We start from the raw sequence: 17,484 nt of genomic DNA, 5'->3' as shown, positions 1-17,484 counted from the left end.
GCCGGGCGGTTCGTTGTTGTCAACAATGACGAACCAACAGTCATGATCGGAAATGAGATGGCCGGGTAAAAGGCCCAGGCGCATGCATGTCTGTCAACTAGAGTACCTTAGATAAAGCTTTGCTCTCAACTGACTTTATCTAGTTGATTGACCAAGGACAGATAGGAAGAGGCTTGTACTTCCAACAGACATGAAAGGACGCCAATACTGAATGGGATTGCTGTGAATACCCATCGCGTCAAATGCACTGAGGGATTTTGCTGTTGTCCAAGACGTAGCTAGGCCTAAAAGGACATCCCAGCCATCTCTTTGGGGGCCGAACGGGCGGACCGGGAACACGGCATGCTCAACGGATCTGATGTCCAGATCTGTGCGCAATACTCGCTCTTCTTCTTCTCCTTCTTCTCCCGGGGAACCTAGACACGTTATCCTCCGCATTCCAACCCCGGAAGCAAACTAGTTCTCATCACTTCGGATTTTGGAGTCTGTAAGTCCCTCTCCTCGATGAACTCGTCTCTGCTCGATCCGACATCGACACATTCAGCCCGTGGTCCACTCAGTGAACACCCATGCCTTGGCAGCCGGGCCGTGGTCCTTGCAGATCGAGTCCCGGGCGCCCCGTGCACTCGGAACTGCCATCATGACTTCTCTTCGTTTGGCTGCAGCAAGCCCAATCTGGCGAAGAGCGGCCGAATCGTCGGAAGTGCCGGTAGCGCGGTCAATCCGGCAAAGCATCACATCACGGCATCGGGTCCCGCACCCGAGCGTGGCCTGTGCAGGACTCTCACGATTTTGCACAGGTTCGAGATATGAGGAGTCGCATTCATCAAGGTGTGCTGTGCCATTCCTGCTCTTCGGTAAACGAAACATCTACAGATTTTTGTAGTCTTAGCCCCTGACACTGCTTCCTAACTTTACCCAGGGCATGTCTACTGTTCAGCCACATATAATTGCAGTATTTAGCAGGACACAGTGAAATGGTGATTCTGAAGTCTACATTGAGTCTTCACTCTTCTCGCAGTGTGCGAAGCAATTGTCGCATAGCTCTCATTTTCCATCGTATATCTTTGGACCTCGACTTAGCAGTCTAGTCAATTTGAAATTCTGGGACATGCAGGCTGTGGGCTGAGTTGCAGGAGCTGATCGTCTCGCAATCGGAGTTACCTCCAAAGAGCTCTTCGGTGGTTCTGATCACATATTGAGGGTCCAAGTAGTGACATTACGCGTAGTTGATGCCCCAAGGGCTGGTCTATTTCTGATGCTCTACAAAAACAGCATCTGCAGACAGCGCCTCGTAGTCGCTTAGCAGTAAACACAAGCACCAGTCGGGCAGTATCCATGGCTGCAGCTGAAGCTGCAAAGCCCCTTATAGCTTTCGTCCAAGCCAGTAGCAGGGCATCCATCACGACCGTCTCCGCCAGGGCTGGTCGTCTGCTGGCCGTACGCAGAGCACTCGCACACCTCATCAGGGCAGTATCCGTTGGAGCAAGAGAACTCGCAGAGACCGGTGTAGTTCTCGGACAGACCTGTCTTGACCTTGCCAGAGACGCAGAAGGATCCAGTGGAGGTGGGTGCGGGAAGGCTGGAGGTGGTGGTCGCCGTGGGAGGGGTCGTTCCTGAGGGCACGCACTTCTCCTTGATGTAGGCGGCTGCGTCGTTGGTGTAGAGCTGGAAGTAGTTGGTGTGGGCATCCTCGCCCATCGTTCGGCCCTCGCCGTAGGCGCAGACAATGTCCTCGCCGTTGCACCAGGAGCGCAGGACGCCGGAGAAGTTGTTGAGGTTGCTCAGGGAAGAGCTCGAGCGGGCCATCTGACCACTGAAGCTGGAGCCGGCCTCGACGTTGTAGCTTTGGTTGGCAATGTGAGTCGGGTCGCCGAAGAGGAGGGCGGCGCAGACTGTAGAATGCCATGTTAGATCTTAACCTGCAACTCGCGTAGTTGCCATGGAAAACGTACCCTGGGATCCGGGAGTGGCGGTGGCAGCCAACCCAGAATCAGCGAGGATATCTCCAACAACATTGGCACCTTCGCTGTAACCACTCAGAACGATTTTGGAGCTAGGGCATTTCTCGCTATATGCCTTGACTTGGGCGACTCCAGAAACACGACCCTCCTCAACAGCGGCAGGGTACCCAGAGGGGTTGGACGCATCGAATAAGATATCTTCATAGTCGCAGCTGGAGAGGCCATTGCAGGTGGCGTCAATAACGAGCTGCTGTCTGCCCGGGTAGCCCTCGTTCCATCCGCGGGCGAGGAAGATGTGCAGATCGGTGCAAGATCCTGTGCCGGTGGACTGGCGCTTTCCTGGGGCGGCAGAAGCCAGGAGGGCAAAGTTGAAGAGGACGGCGGCTTTCGGGGACAACATCGTAAAGCTGTTTTGATTATTATTAGGTCTATTAAATACAATTGCTGAGAAAATTGTACAAAAAACGAGTGACAAGGTCGCGACGAAGAAGCCGTGAAGAGACAGGAACTGCGCGCCAAGGGGGTCCGGGGAAAGCGGAGGTTTTAACTCAATCTTCCATTGCGGCTGAACTTGGTGGACTGGGGATTACCGCATGAGTTCATTGTCGCATCAAGTAAATGCATCTTTCCCCTTATTGCTGCTTCTCCGAGTCAGCCGATAACAAGTTATTGTGGGCTTCTTCGGACTTCATCCTCGTAAATAGCAAGATAATCGCGAACTGGTATCATTGCAGGGTTGTAAGTGGGACGTGCACACGCCTGTTGCTGGGCAATACGAGGACAACTGTAAGCACAGCAGTGGAGGTCGCAAGATGAGGCTTATGCAGCATGTGTGCAAAAAAGGGGCACGACATAGCAAGAGACTGGTTGGGAATTGATTCGAGTTGCTGAATCTTATGATGGCCGGAGGCGCGAACTTTGGGCTTTCTATCCGTACGGATATGTAGTACTAAGACTATGTAAATATGGCAGGAGAATGACTGCAGCAAACAAATAGCGCTTGCCGACTATCTCAAACGAGACTTGGCCAACATACTCCTACCCGAGTGCCGATAGAGTCATGTCACGCATTGTAGAAAGCAATAACAGACAAAATGATACAAGCTAACCGCATAGCTTGCACATGTGTGCGATGAAAGCCCGAGCCTTATCCTTGAAGCTGACCGATGCACAACATCATGGTCTTTTTATTCCGACTTTTGAGTTCCGCGGCTCGCGTGGGATAAGCGGCGAGCCCGCAATTAGGGAAAAGACTAGCAAGGATATGATGCGCCTGACTCCACAGACGCGAATCCAGCTCGCTTCGCTTCATAGAGGTTCAAACAATCTTGATAGACCAACGGTAGATGCGACTAAATCTATGATTGAGGCTTCAAGTCTAAGTCCTCATACGAGTTGTGGTCAATAGTGACGGTAACTTACAGCGGCCTTCATCCGCTTCTAGAAATCCTGATACCCAAGGAAGTTACCCTGATATTGAATAAATCCAAGATAGGATATAATTTGAGTCGCCCAGAAACAGATCGAGCAAGGGTTTCAAATACATGTCTTCTTTACGGGAAGTGGGAACATGCAATTCTCACATCGGATCAACTTCCTTTCCCACTATCCTACCAAGAGGCCAACACCAACTGACAGCGACTCTTGCCATTTTCGTTGCGTGTCGCTACCCTGAACGGCTTCGATACACAGTATCTATCAAACGGCTTCGTCCCCCCGAGGCTGGCCCCTCCGCTGTTTATAGCGTGTTCTCGGTAGCTGTGATGGCAAGGCATCCCTATCCGAAGCTCCGTGATACGCAGTCTGTTGATCAGCGTAGTAGGCACTGCTTCTCCTACTGGGCGGGCTCTTCTCTGCTGCCTTTTCCCGTATTGCTCCCCAGCCACCGGATCTCGTGAACACATCATTCCTGTATTCCATGCCATCTCCCGGGGAGTAGATAAAATGATCGCGCCTTTGCAGAGGAATGTGGTTGAACCGCCAATCCCAAATAGCAGCATAGCATCCGCGATAGGACCCAAACGCTACAGTAGTTCCGATTGTGCTTCCAGCAACGATGTCATACCAATTATGAGCCTGATCTATGGTGAGAGAACACGCGATAAGTAGGGCGCCCAGAAGTGGCGCAAAAGTCAATGCAATCTTCCAAAGAGCCGGGCGGTAGTCTGCCCAGACCTTGAGTTTAGCGTTCAGATACAAAAATAGGTAGATGTAACCTGCGAACGCGGCCGTTGAATGGCCAGAGGGGAAGGATGTCATCGCATTCTTCAGTTTGTCGCGGTCTGGTTGCGTGCAAACATCGACTGAGTACATGATTTGCTGGAAGCCAACAGCATTGAGTCCCGTTGCGTTATTGCTAGCTGCTCGCGTGACGTCGGGCATACAGACAGCCAGAAAATAGGGTCGGAATCCGCCAATGAGCTGTTTGACGATGACTTGAATTAGCGTGGCGAGCGAGATGGAGAATATCAGGCCGATGATGCCGTTGTTCACGTCCCAGATGTTTCTCACGCGGAACTGGGCGAGAAGAATGGCGGCGATTGGTATGGCGGCGGACAGCAATGCAGACAGCCAGGTATCGATGATCCAGCCGCGATCAGGATATGCCCACTGAGGGTATATGATGTCTCCAGAGCCGTTGAAGGTGATGGGAAAGTTGCGCGTCGCGGCTAGAGGCGCATTGTAAATCTGCGACAACGCGTCAGTATTCCCTGTCACCTAATTCCGGTTGATCTAAGACTTACTCCCAAAGCAGCGCCACCTATTGCCGACATGACAAATATGTCAAACCAGGTGATTTTCAGCCATGCTATGAAGAAGTCCCACGAAGCCTTTACCGAACGGAGGGTGTCGCTAGTGAACTCAGGCAAGGGATCATGATCGCCATGAACACGTTGCATACGATTGCGCTGACGCATGCTATAGAGTCTAGAAAACGATTGATCTTCAGCTTCTCAAAGGGAATCGTCAGGACAATGATTCGCGCTTGTCGTTCGAAGAAGAGCGGATGGTTGAGTTAAGCTAACGCAAAGTCGACGCAAGGCAAGTCCTAGTGCAGAAGAGACATTACTGGGAGTGCAGCATAAGAGCTTTTCCGTGAAATTCGGCGGGAATGTGAATCAGAAGTATAAAAAAAAGTTGCTAGCCATCCAATGTTTTGACTGCTTCCTGTTACAGCTGACCTCGGCGACGCGGCGCACGGTAGGCGCGCAGTCTCTTCTGATACTCCAACGGCCAAATTCGATCTCGCGTTGGTCTGTTTCGGCGTGTTCGATCCGATGGGCTCAGTCAGCCGCAGGACACTTGACTGGACAAGAAAATGCGACGGACGGCTGCCGGGAAACTTTACATTTGGCCAGCAGGTTCTTGACGCTCTAACGGGTTGACGGTGAGTAGAGCCGCCCGAGAGATTGCGGGCTTTTAATCTGCCTTGTCTGGCGCTTGTAGATTTTCCAAGCTCAATTCCAAGTTCGCGAGTCAGCCCTCCTGCTTTAAGAACAATGCCCCCATGACGAAAAGCCTCTTGATTCAGGACGCAATCCTGGACTTCAATCACTTAGTCCAGACGAACACAGTAGGAAGTCTTCTCGAAAGTGTGGAATGAAGGTCAAGCAACTTCGAATCAGGCGATGGTAATCTTGTCGAAAGCCTTGACGGATGGATGCCGAAGCCTTCGAATGATCAAGTCTCGGCAGGCGTGCTCCCTATCGCAGTACGTAATTACTTCAGGTTGCAACACTCGATCAACGTCCAGAAACCAGGAAGCAGGCTTACCTTTTGGGCTACTACATTGCACTAATGACATTCAGAGGACATAAACTTACATAAGGTAGTACGACTAACAAAATACATCAAGGTAGGAAGCCTGATGCTGATATCATTTAGCATGTATGCCTGACTACCTGGCTTGTGTCATAATCAATAGGGGAGTGATCCACAATAGACCATAGTTTCACAGTGATCAAATGAACTGAAAAGTTGCTTCCAGTGGATCGAAATGTCATGTTCACCAGGTCATGTATTCTCAAGAACTCAATATACAGCAACATGAGTAAAGGTACATAGAATCGGGCTTTTCTACCCCAACCTTGCCATCCTGACATTCATTGTCCAGCACACTCACGACCGTCGGTGCAAACATCAGACCTTGTTTTCGGGCTTCACCTCATACGTAGTTGTCACAACAATACCACCATGCCCGTGCTGCCCACTAGATTTGCTGTTTAAACTGCCGTCGCGACCTCCATTTTGAGGCCAGCTGGCTGAGTCGGACGATTTGACAATCTGCTCTTCGCTTGAGTTGTTGTCCAGCTCCGTCATGTTGTATTTGTTGTACCGTCTCTTTGAAGGCAATCCAGATCGATCGACACTTTGCCCTCCACCTCCTATTGTGACTAACTGATGGCCGTATCTGTCACCTGAGCCGGGGTACTTCTGGTTGGCTCCACTGCTGCCCTTAGTAGACCTCAACCAATGTGAGGAGGAAAACAGTGGTCTGATGCAGGCTGCGTTCACGGCGATGATTCCAACAAACTAAATAATGTAAACCTTGTTAGTCCTGTAACTTGTACCAATGTTTCCTTCCAGTCATAAACTTTGGGAAGCACATACAGTCTCTCTTATTGCCCAGATGGTGCTGACATTGATACCTTCAATGTCCTTGAGCGACAGGATGCAGCGAAGCAAAGCGGCGATCATGACGAAGATGCCCGAGCAGAGCAGGAGTCCAATAGCAAGCTTTCGTTTGATACTGAGCTTGACGGCCCACAAGAGTGGTAGTGGTATTGATACAATGAGGAAGTCTGTTCTGTTGTAAAGGCTTCGTCAGTCATAGGTATCGAATCGTCGATTGTTAGACTTACGAAATATTGAGTACCACAAGACTCAAGTAGTTCGCAACGGCCAAAGTACACTCGTCTGATTCATTATCAGTAACTTGATAGTTCTCCTCTGTCTTGGGAATAACGTACCTCCTGGATAAGGGACCACCTGCCAGTTCCTTTGAACAGGTGTACAGTGCCCCCAAATGACAGCTATGACACCAACATAGGCTAATCCTGTCGCTACGGCTGTCCATTTGACAATCTTCTGCTGTCTTGTAGCAAGCCTATATCATGTCGTCAGAGATGAGACCAATTTCGCTTTCCGAGGACGGGGGGAAACACGAACGTGATGCGACTGAAGAAGAACAAAATGCAAGCTTTGAGACACCAAATGAGGGTTACATAAAAGTTCCAGCCTGCTAGCAGGCACTTGGAACCAAAGTCAAATTTGGCTATCTCCTCCGATGTCAACGTTGCGCCGATATCATTTGTGATTCCGATGTTGGTTCCATTCTGGCCTGTCAGAGTTCAAGTGTCAGTGTGGAAGATACGTCGACGATGGCTCGAGGAGCATTGAGGAATGCCAACCTATAAGCTCCAACATGCAAAGCTCCAACTTGTATGTAAAAGTCAGCCGCAGAAGGTAGACTCCAGCCTGAAGTCCGGACTGTCAATAGCAGGTTCGGGTATGCGGCGTACTTACAGTCCAGAAGACCAGGCATAATATGGCAAAATAATCGTCGCCTTGCCAATTAAAACCCACAATTTTCCATCTAGCAAAGATGCGAAGGAGAATAACCAAGACACCAAGCCCATACTCCGTCCATGCCTCTGTTTGAAAAGGGGTCGCCATATTCCTGTATACTTTAGTGACTGAAAGAAGGGCAAACCTGGACGAGCAAGTGAAGAGACTTTTGATCAAGCCGACTGAAATCACGAATAAGACCTGGTCAATTTGACTCTGTCGGATCTGTCCAAGACCAATGCTGGTTTACGGGACTTCTCGGATTAAAAGCCGCGCCTCCTGGCATGATTTCGTATCTCCAGTTACGTACGGCATATCCCCTGTGTGTACGGAGTAGGCGAGGCCTGAATCCTCTCATCTTAGCGTATGATTGGCATCTGTATCACCAGAGAGCACAAAATTTTCTCGCAACGTCGGATTGAGGATTTGGGTCCTTGTCTAGTCCCGATGAAAGTTCAAACGGCCTCCTGAACACAACCTAACCAGCTTAACGCGATGATGGGGATCGGCAATTTGAAAGAGCTCGCGATTCTCGAACAAGCCCTGGTCAACGAATCCTAGCAAAACTGGTACGCTAGGTTGTAGAGCAGCATCTCGGAGTACCTTGAGGATCCCAGGATACAAGGCTGTTTCTTGGCAACCGTTGAATTTGGATTCAAGCCTTCCGGTGCCGAGAATGCGCGAGATAATTTTATGATCAATCTTCTAGAGACAGTCTCATGACATTTGCTCAGAGGAGCCGTGTTGATATCCTAATTTCTGACCAACCCTGATGCCTACTCTTTACTTTCTATGAGGCTCAAGTCTCATTCGGCGTCAAGTCCGAAAGCTGTCCTGGGTTTGCCGCTGCGGAATAGCCCGAAAGAGAAAAGCATTCACTGAACATCTCCCCTTTTGTTCCCTATCCGGTCTGGCTACTTGAGTGTTGGCACCCGTTTCGGCCCAATGATATTGGATCCTGTCCACATGCCCATGAATAAGTCCCATGACAGTGTGGTACTCGGAACTGCAAGCTCGAACCGGAATTACATGGAACATCAATTCCTCTGGATCAGCGGAAACAAATCATCTTACGAGGTGAACGCTGCCAAGCAAGCCCCCAAGAAAGAGGGGTAGGCTTGCAAGCCGATCAACCTTGCATGTGCGCCATGGATATCCCCCTCACACTAAGTGCTTAGTAGCCTCAATGTCTTAGAAACGCGCATTAACGTCGCAGAGAGTTAACAGAATGGGACGATACGACCATTTAATACTGGAACATAAGATAGCTTCTGAATGTCTGGTAGGCCACTTTCTTTGATAACGTCGTTGGGCCTACTCTCGGCGTAAACTCCTTGTGCATCCCTATCAACCGGGCCGATGAACATTGGCATTTCGTGATTTGATCCACACGTTTCTCGGCCAAATGGAGCTTGCAGTCAGGAATGGAAACCTGAGTAGCGCCTCTCCCGTCCGGCCCCATCTCCCGACGTCCTCAGGTTTGTCCCACTGTGATTTTCCCACGGGGGCCCCAGGATTTGGCGGGGGAACCTAAGCTCCAACTAGAGCCAACGCTTGTCATGCTCCCCAGAACTCAAAGCCTCAGCTAGTAGCTTTCCGTCCGGTCACCCAGTTCCGATTACAGCAGAACCGAATTTGGGGATGCAAAATTTCTTTTCCAACAGTTCGAGCTCTCCAAAGCCAAACGTTCCTCCTGATGATCAAGAGTCGGCTCATTGACGCTGATCTTTGACCAAGGCTCACCGGCTGCGCCCTGCACCGCTGAAGAGTCGGATGCAACTTTGATGGCAGCACGCCCAGCTGCTGTGCCGCACCCTTACTGTGTCGCTGGGGTGGAGACACTTGGAGGCGATGAACCGCTGCACCAACGCCGAGCAAGATCGTCAGGTTTGCAGGGTCCAAATTCTCTCCAACGGTCCAAATCAGGCCCGGGTATCAGGGCTCCCATGGAACCCAAGACCTTCAAGATGCTGTTTCCAATTTTTCAACCAGTCCAGCCTCAAGTGCTCCGCCAGGTTCTCATTGGTTGTACGTAAGAGAGTGATCTTCACTCGGTACTCGTCGGTGCCTTATGTAGCACACGGTAGTGCTGTAACTGGCACAAGTCCAGAATCCCAGTAGGACTTCCTCCTCAAAACGGTATCATTGCCACCAAAAAGACTCTACACTAGCATGGGGTCAAGTAAGAGCGTATGCGTATGCGTGTGCTCATGGATATCCACAAAAAATCATTTACTCTCCTTTCTCTTATCAAATGTTGAGCTGCGGATACAACTCCGCCACCGACAGGCTCAATATGGGCCTTTGGAAACTCGAAGTGATGTAGATGCATGGATCCTAATACCGGACCCTGCATACCGCTATAGAATGCCTCCTTTTTGGACGGTCGCGTTTCCTTCTTCGGCTTTAGAATGGCACTTGGCAGCGGCGCTGCCTTCCATAAGCTGTACTACTGATGTTGGGTGCGTTCCCCGCACGACGACTTCAGACGTAGCTCGAGGCGTGTGTGAGGGGTGTGTGGTGGTCGAGGAAGAAACCCCGGAATTGTTGTCGGAATTGTCAGTCAGTGTCCGAATACAAGAGCACCAGCCCAAGCTCCATGGACCATCCTGTGACTTGCCTTCCATTTCTCTCATACCATCAGACGCTTTTCCCCACGAGCTCAGACTTACAGCGTAGCCTTCATCAACATGGGATCTTTACCACAGGAGATTATTTACGACTTCATCGTATGCGGGTAAGTTAATCGTCATGAAGCATGTCTTTCTATACCTAAGCTGGCGGCTGACATCAAGTCCTCAAGCGGCGGTACCTCCGGCTGCGTCGTTGCGAGCCGCCTTGCTGAGAATTCTGGTGTGAATGTTCTAGTCATCGAGGCTGGTGAACACAATGAGAATCTTGAGAATGTTCACATGACAGGAGGGTAGGCAATTATTTCTACTAGTACAGTTGATTGTGAGCTAATTGTCTGACTTTGACCATAGTTGGTCACAACTGTTCGATAAGGATACCGATTGGAACGTCATCAGCGAGAAGAAACCTTCAGTCAACAATCGCCAGGTTAAACTAAGCCGTGGAAAGTTCCTTGGCGGCTGCTCTGGTTGCAACGGTACTCTATGCATCCGCGGTGCCAAGCAGGACTATGATGACTGGGGAGTCGAAGGCTGGACGGGTGACGAGGTTTTCAAATACATTCGAAAGGTCAGTAATAATCCCGTACCCTGGAGGCTTTCTGCTCTTGGCCACACTGTTCTCTCTTGAGCTTCCAATTCCGTGTCTCTTTGCAAGTCGCTAATCTCTTGTGAATATCAGGCAGAGAACTTTCACGGAAAACCTTGGTTCGAAGCCTCCAAAGATCATGGCACTAATGGCCACCTCAACATCGAACCACATGACCTCGCTCCTATTTCAAACCTCATAATGGACTCCATGGTATCCAAAGGACTGCCGCTAGACCACGACATGTTCTCACATGGAGAAAATCCTCATGGATGTGGACATGCACCCAGAACAGTCCACAAGGGCTTGCGAACCACTGCGGCAGACTTCGTCACAAAGGAAAACAAGAAGGATAACCTTCATCTACTTGTTGAGACCCATGTTGAAAAGGTTATCATCGAGGAGGTAGATGGCGGGCTCAGGGCAACAGGTGTCAGGGTGGTCAAGGCCGATGGCTCTATCGTCGACATCAAGGCCCGCAAGGAAGTCATTGTAAGTGGCGGCGCGTACTGCAGCCCCAACATCCTCAACCGATCTGGTGTCGGGGCCAAGGCCGAGCTCGACAGTTTTGGTATTCCGACACTGGTCGACTTGCCCGGTGTCGGCAAAAATCTCATGGACCATCTTGTAAGTGCCTCATAGCCTGCATACCGAGGGTTACCGCTAACCTAGCCTGTCTCAAGATTGTCTTCATGTTCTACGAAACCGAAAAAGCTGGTCTGACCAACGACCACCACGTCTACCACGGCGACAACTTTGCAAAGACGTACGCCCTCTGGAAGGACCAACAAGCAGGCTTCTTGTCTACATTCCCCTTCGGAGCATTCGCCTACGCCCGTCTGGACGAGCGCCTCGCTGACTCAGAGCTTTGGAATAACGCCCCAAGGCAACCCGGCCGCGACCCAATGGGCCTTACGCCCAAGCAGCCAAACATTGAGTTCTTCACCACTGAGTGCTACGGAGGTCCGAAGCAGTATGATCAGTTCCCGACTGACGGCAAGTACGCCTTCAGCATGATTGCGGAGCTCTTCGGGCCTCGGTCCCGCGGTACAGTTACGCTTCGCGACACCGGTGCCAAGTCTGTCCCAGTCGTGGACACGAATTACCTCTCTGATCCATTGGATGTAGAGGTTCTGGCTGAGGCGTGCCGCTTCGGTAACGAAATTATCATGGAAGGCGCAGGGACTAAGGATATTGTCAAAGGTTCTTGGCCCAGCGATTTGGTACATCACAAGCATACCAATCGCGAGGATTGGATACCCTATGTTCGGGACAACGCAACAACTTGTAAGTTTTCCTGATTCCACTCATCCACAACTTGCTGATCGTTGGTCTGTTCCTTAGGTTACCATGCTGCGGGAACCTGTGCCATGGGCAACGCATCTGACCGCAATGCGGTTGTCGATCCGACACTCACAGTGATGGGTGTCAAAGGCCTTCGAGTTGCTGACTGCAGCATTATGCCCGTTCTCAATGGCGGTCATACCCAGATGCCTGCGTATGGAATCGGAGAAAAGGCGGCTGACCTTATCAAGGCGTCATGGAAGCTTTGAGCGATCACTACCAGCATTGGTTGAAGAATTAGCAAGCAACATGTAGAGTTTATTGATGATTGTATCAACGGACGTCGTTCGCCGCCGGTGGCCTACTCCCTCTTGAACACTGGCATCCATTCTAGAGGAGCATCAATCTCGATCCACTTCCCGCCCTCATATGTGTCCGTCTTCCCTTCGAGGAGTGGCTTCCACTTGCCTCCTGCCTCCAGCTGGGGGAGATAGACCTTGATGTTCCTCTTCTCCGCCTCCAGCACCGGGCACACCAAGTACTTGCTGCCAAACATGTACTGCTGACCGATCTTCCAAGTCTCTTGATCCTTCGGAAACTCGTAGAACAGCGTCCGCATGACAGGCGTACCCTTTTCGTGCGCCTCCTTCATCAGAGAACGGGTGTAATCACGCAACTCCTCTCGGAGGAACATGTACTTCTTGCAAATCTCATAGACCTCAGGTCCATAAGACCAAACCTCATTTGGCGCGCCGCTATGGCATTCAGCGCCCCCCGTCGTCCCATGCTGGGGCTGCTCAGGCTCTCGGCATCCATGGAGGCGGAAAACCGGACAGAAAGCACCCCATTGGAACCACCGGACGAACAGCTCGCGGAACTTTTCGTCCCGCGGGTCTCCGCCGTGGAAGCCACCAATATCAGTCGTCCACCATGGAAGACCGGATAGGCCCATGTGTAAGCCAGCTGCGACCTGGTTGCGCAGACTTCCCCAGGATGAGGCAATGTCACCGCTCCAGACTAAGGCACCATACTTCTGACTTCCAGCCCATGCACATCGGATGAGGTTCACAATGTTCTTTTGCCCCTCAGCCTCCATTCCCTCGTAGAAGGCCTTTGCGTACTCGACGGGGTAAATGTTGCCGATCGAGACGTTGGATCCCAGGTGATACCGGTACGTGTCGAAATCGTACACCGTGTATTCGGGTTCGGCCTCATCCAGCCAAAAGACACGGATGCCCTTGTCATAGTAGTTTTTCTTGGCCTTCTTCCATACGTAGTCTCTTGCTCCGGGATTGGTGGCGTCAAAATGCGTCGTGTCGCCCTGGAAGTTCATGGCGATCCGGATGCCTCTATCAGACTGAATGAGGTACCCCTTCTCGACCATCTCATCCCAATTCTCAGACTTGTGGTCAACAGTGGGCCAGATGGAAACCATTAACTCGATCTTGAGCTCTTGCAACTCTTTGATCATAGCATCCGGGTCGGGCCAGTACGTGGGGTCGAATTTCCACTCTCCCTGCAGCGGCCAGTGGAAATAGTCAATGACAATAAGGTCAATGGGCAATTCGCGTTTCCTGTATTCGCGCGCAACTTCCAAGAGTTCTTCTTGTGTTTGGTATCGCAGCTTACATTGCCAAAACCCGAGACCGTACTCTGGCATCATCGGAACCTTGCCCGTGGCGTCAGCGTAAGCTTCAACGATTTCTGCCGGGGAATCGCCAGCAACGATCCAGTAGTCGAGGGCCCGAGTTGACTTGGCCTCGAAGCTCATGATGTTACGGCCCAGAATCGCTCTTCCGACTGACGGGTTATTCCACAAAAGGCCGTAACCCAGCGAGGATACCGCGAACGGGACGCTGGCCTGGGAGTTCCTGTGCGCGAGCTCGAGATCGTGGCCCTTGAGATCCAGGAATGGTTGTTGGTACTGTCCCATGCCGAAGATCTTTTCCTCCGCGTCAACACTTTCGAATCTCGCAGTGAGGTGGTAGTCGTTGCTGTTGACAATGGCCAGGAACTCGCGTGCCTCGACGTCGAGGGCGCTGCACTTGGGGTCCAGGACATCTCGTCGGTGGCGCGAGTATTCCTCGAGCAGCAGCTCGCCCTTTGAGTTCCACATCATGAGCTTACCGCCACTGGTTATGGAAGCCTTGATCTTGCCATTGGTGATTGTTCCGACCTTGTCGTCAATGATGATTTTGGCATCTGCTTTCTCGGGCTTGAGCAACGCCCAGTCTTCGGTAGGCATCTCACGAGCCTTGGTAGCCCGCACTCGAAAGGAATCTAGCCCCCATGGCTCGACCCAGACTTTCTCCGCGTCGTAGGTGTAGACAAGCTTCCCATCCTGCTCTTTGAGGCCCATGATGCTCTTATTCTTGCAAACAAGTCACGGCTTACAGGACAATAATATGGTGATCGGGGTGTTTAAGAAGTCTTGAGCAGTGCCGTGGTGTACAAGTACAGAGACAGGATGGTGAGGGGTAGCTTTCCATTCATCGGATGCAGCTTCTTCTTGTACATGTAGCATGCAGAGCAGAACTACTCATGACCCAGAAAAAGATGATCTCCGGCTGCGGAGTTGCTCCTGTTGCCATGAGACGATGGATGAAAAGCGCAGGTCGAAACGGTGCCACGACAAAAGGCAGATGACATGCCACGCCTCCAATTGACCACTCGGATGCCGTGAAAGCCGCCATGTCCACTGCGGCCATCGGGATGCCCCGCATCTGCCGGATTGAGGGGAAGTTGGGGGTCACGTCTGGGGTCTTTGATGCTGCGAAGGATCCGCACCCACGGACTCAAGGTTGAAGATAGTTTTAAAATGGTTATTAGGCTATTCGGGGGAGCAACAAGTGCAAACTCTAATATGGCTGGAGATCGATGTCCCAACTTCCACCTAGCTCTTGAGCTGGAGTAACCGACGACAATAGCTGTATGCATACATAGTACATGAGGCAGAATCGCCTCTCCATACTTCAACGGGTATCATTCCTTAATAGTTCTTCGACAACTGATCCATGGCTCAAACACACACCAGGCCGATCCATTACTTGTGCTTCGTAGCAAAAGACTCTCTCGTGTTGACTCTGTCAATATCGTACGGGTTTCCATCGTAGGACTTCCGGCGTGTCGAGGCCAGGCTCATCGTCCGTCGTGTGTGATGCGTGCTCTGGCGGCGCATGGATGAGCGATCGTCAGAAGATGACGCATCCGAGTCGACAGTATCGCTCGCCACAGTTTGTTGTCCACCGCTAACTTCCGGCTCCTTGTCTGAAGACGACGTATCCTCTTCCCGCAACCGCGCCATGAAAGCCTCTGATTGTGCGGCAAACTTGCAGCGTGCTCGGATTGCGGGACCATACTTGTAGAACAAGAACGGAAACGGAACGCAAGCGAGAGCTAGGAACGCGGGAATCGAAGACGCCCAGTTCGTGCCAAGATCTTTATACATATAGGTCGTGAACAGAGGGAACGCAGCGCCAAAGCAACTGCGGATAACGGAGTTGGCGGCGAGTACACTCGCCGCGAAGATGGTGTAAGCGTCGATGAGGTAGTTCATGACGCTCAAGAACAGCAAAACCATTCCGAATCCGAACGGTACGCCGGCGGCGATGCTGACCATCCAGTGGATGTCGGCATTGTTGGTCCAAGAAAACCAAAATAGACCGATGGGAATCGCCACACCTCCGACCATGGCTGATGGGAGACGGGTTTCCGGAGGAGCAAATCCGCCATTTCTCTCTTGTACTCGCTTGTACCGACCGTTCTCGGGTAGTGTGTAAATGATGGCGAAAACCATGCCGACCATGATGCCAAGGAAGGCAAGTCCTCCAATTCCCTGTGACCATCCTCGTTCTTGCTGATAGACAATAGGGAAGGCCGCAAACAGCATGTAGAGAGTTCCGTAAATGATGGCCATGTAAAGCGACAGGAGCAACACAATGGGCTCACGGAACAGCAGAATCCAGGGCCTCGATAGGGCCGTCTTGAACGACTCTGCCAGGCTGATCTTGCCCTGCTCGTGTTCAATCTTGCTGACGTAAACCTTGCCAGTCATTTTGGAAAGCTTCGCAGCTCGCTGACGAAGGAGATACGGCGCATAGGTCTCGGGGACGAGGGCCGCACCCAGAAGCCAAAGGGTCCCAGAGAACGCAGCCAAGAAACCCATGACCCATCGCCAGCCCGCCGCGGCTCCGAGGAATCCACCGATGATGGGTCCCAAAACAGGTCCGAGGAACGGCGCGGCAGCAAACAACGCCATCGCCAAGCCTCTGTCGGCGGCCGGGAACATGTCGGCGATGACACCGCCCGAGTTGGCGAGTGGAGATGAGCCAAAGGCACCGGCGAAGAAGCGGAGGACGATGAGGGTCGTGGCTGAGTTGGCGCCGGCGCAACCGGCGTTGAATGCCGTGAGGATAGCATAGGTGCCGAAGAAGAGCGACTGGCGTCCAAATAGTTCACTGAGCGGTGCCCAGAGTAAAGGTCCAATGGCGAATCCGAGAACGAATAGGGACACGCCCAAAGTCGCGACTTCCTGGGAGATGCCGAATTCAATTATGATTTGGCGTATGCCGCCCGTGTAGGCTGATGAGAGCAGCGCTACTGCTAATGTGGTCAATGACACCATGAATGTGATGAACCATTTTGTCGCTTTGCTAAATAGCATTGGGTTCCTGGGATCGTTGGGAATCCATTGCACTAAGAACGGATCTGCTTCTGTGCCGGACCCAGGATATCGATAGTCGGCTACTTCCTGTGTTATCCCTGCTTGATCGGTGACTATGCGCCAGTATGGTATTTTCGTGTGGACGGGAGGCTCGCCAATATCGTTGGCTGCCTTTTCTTGCGCCATCGCGAGGTCGAAATGGTGATAGACGCGTCCAAGAAACTTGTGGGTACACGCCAGAAGGAAGAGTCGAGAGAAGAGGAGCAAGGAAAGGTGAGCCAAGTGAGAGCGGAGGACGGATATGCCAATGGAACAGGTGCCAAGAGCAAACGGCGAGGGGGACAAGGGGGGAAATAAGCCGGGGACGAATTGTATTTGTAGAGTGACCGGGGAGGAAGAAAAACACACACATCCAACAGCAGCGGGAATGACGAAATATACAGGATCACAGGGTCCGAAATAAAACGGCTTACGGGCGGGAATGGGGACCGAATGGTGCTGAATCCCGTTTTACCGTGCCCACTACACGCGCCGCTCCGGGTGGCTTCGCCTGTCGGATCGATCTTTTGTCTGCATTGCATACGCATATACGGTGCACATCTACTCGATCTAGTGCTCACGATCCCGTAGTTGCCGAGACGAACACCCGGGTCGCCATGTTTTTGCTCTGGATAGCTTCAGCCCAGTGCACTGGATCAGTGAATAAAACCCCCGTACGTGCGTGGCACTGCAGGTATGGTGCTTTGAAATCGTGGTGACGACAGAGATGTTGTGTTGGTGCGCCCT

At 51.7% G+C, this 17,484-nt stretch overlaps 6 protein-coding genes across 6 annotated transcripts; 1 reads left to right on the top strand and 5 right to left on the bottom strand.

The window, feature by feature from the left end:
• Nucleotides 1-540: 540 nt before the first annotated feature.
• On the bottom strand, nucleotides 541-2,364 carry CTAM01_09923 (cutinase; the record flags this gene model as incomplete). The annotated part of the gene is made up of 3 exons (XM_060525939.1): nucleotides 541-870; nucleotides 1,462-1,895; nucleotides 1,956-2,364. 3 exons carry the CDS (start codon nucleotides 2,362-2,364, stop codon nucleotides 541-543), a joined length of 1,173 nt encoding a protein of 390 aa, XP_060379448.1.
• A 1,298-nt stretch (nucleotides 2,365-3,662) lies between these two features.
• On the bottom strand, nucleotides 3,663-4,882 carry CTAM01_09922 (PAP2 superfamily protein; the record flags this gene model as incomplete). Its single annotated transcript, XM_060525938.1, has 2 exons — nucleotides 3,663-4,652; nucleotides 4,709-4,882. 2 exons carry the CDS (start codon nucleotides 4,880-4,882, stop codon nucleotides 3,663-3,665), a joined length of 1,164 nt encoding a protein of 387 aa, XP_060379447.1.
• Nucleotides 4,883-6,104: 1,222 nt separating this feature from the next.
• On the bottom strand, nucleotides 6,105-7,640 carry CTAM01_09921 (uncharacterized protein; the record flags this gene model as incomplete). Its single annotated transcript, XM_060525937.1, has 6 exons — nucleotides 6,105-6,497; nucleotides 6,576-6,771; nucleotides 6,827-6,881; nucleotides 6,935-7,071; nucleotides 7,134-7,305; nucleotides 7,487-7,640. The coding sequence occupies 6 exons, from the start codon at nucleotides 7,638-7,640 to the stop codon at nucleotides 6,105-6,107; spliced, it is 1,107 nt and encodes a 368-aa protein (XP_060379446.1).
• Nucleotides 7,641-10,222: 2,582 nt separating this feature from the next.
• CTAM01_09920 (GMC oxidoreductase) lies at nucleotides 10,223-12,304 on the top strand (the record flags this gene model as incomplete). Its single annotated transcript, XM_060525936.1, has 6 exons — nucleotides 10,223-10,269; nucleotides 10,336-10,455; nucleotides 10,517-10,733; nucleotides 10,845-11,378; nucleotides 11,435-12,038; nucleotides 12,096-12,304. The coding sequence occupies 6 exons, from the start codon at nucleotides 10,223-10,225 to the stop codon at nucleotides 12,302-12,304; spliced, it is 1,731 nt and encodes a 576-aa protein (XP_060379445.1).
• Nucleotides 12,305-12,396: 92 nt separating this feature from the next.
• CTAM01_09919 (glycosyl hydrolase family 31) lies at nucleotides 12,397-14,394 on the bottom strand (the record flags this gene model as incomplete). Its single annotated transcript, XM_060525935.1, has 1 exon — nucleotides 12,397-14,394. One exon carries the CDS (start codon nucleotides 14,392-14,394, stop codon nucleotides 12,397-12,399), a length of 1,998 nt encoding a protein of 665 aa, XP_060379444.1.
• Nucleotides 14,395-15,078: 684 nt separating this feature from the next.
• CTAM01_09918 (major facilitator superfamily transporter) lies at nucleotides 15,079-16,884 on the bottom strand (the record flags this gene model as incomplete). The annotated part of the gene is made up of 1 exon (XM_060525934.1): nucleotides 15,079-16,884. The coding sequence occupies one exon, from the start codon at nucleotides 16,882-16,884 to the stop codon at nucleotides 15,079-15,081; it is 1,806 nt and encodes a 601-aa protein (XP_060379443.1).
• Nucleotides 16,885-17,484: the final 600 nt, after the last annotated feature.

This window comes from Colletotrichum tamarilloi (genome assembly GCF_030869305.1).
Source record: "Colletotrichum tamarilloi strain Tom-12 chromosome Unknown Scaffold_42.1, whole genome shotgun sequence".
In the NCBI taxonomy this organism is placed as follows: Eukaryota; Fungi; Ascomycota; class Sordariomycetes; order Glomerellales; family Glomerellaceae; genus Colletotrichum; species Colletotrichum tamarilloi.
Note: the sequence above shows the minus strand (reverse complement) of the source record. Positions and strands in the feature narration are given on the sequence as shown.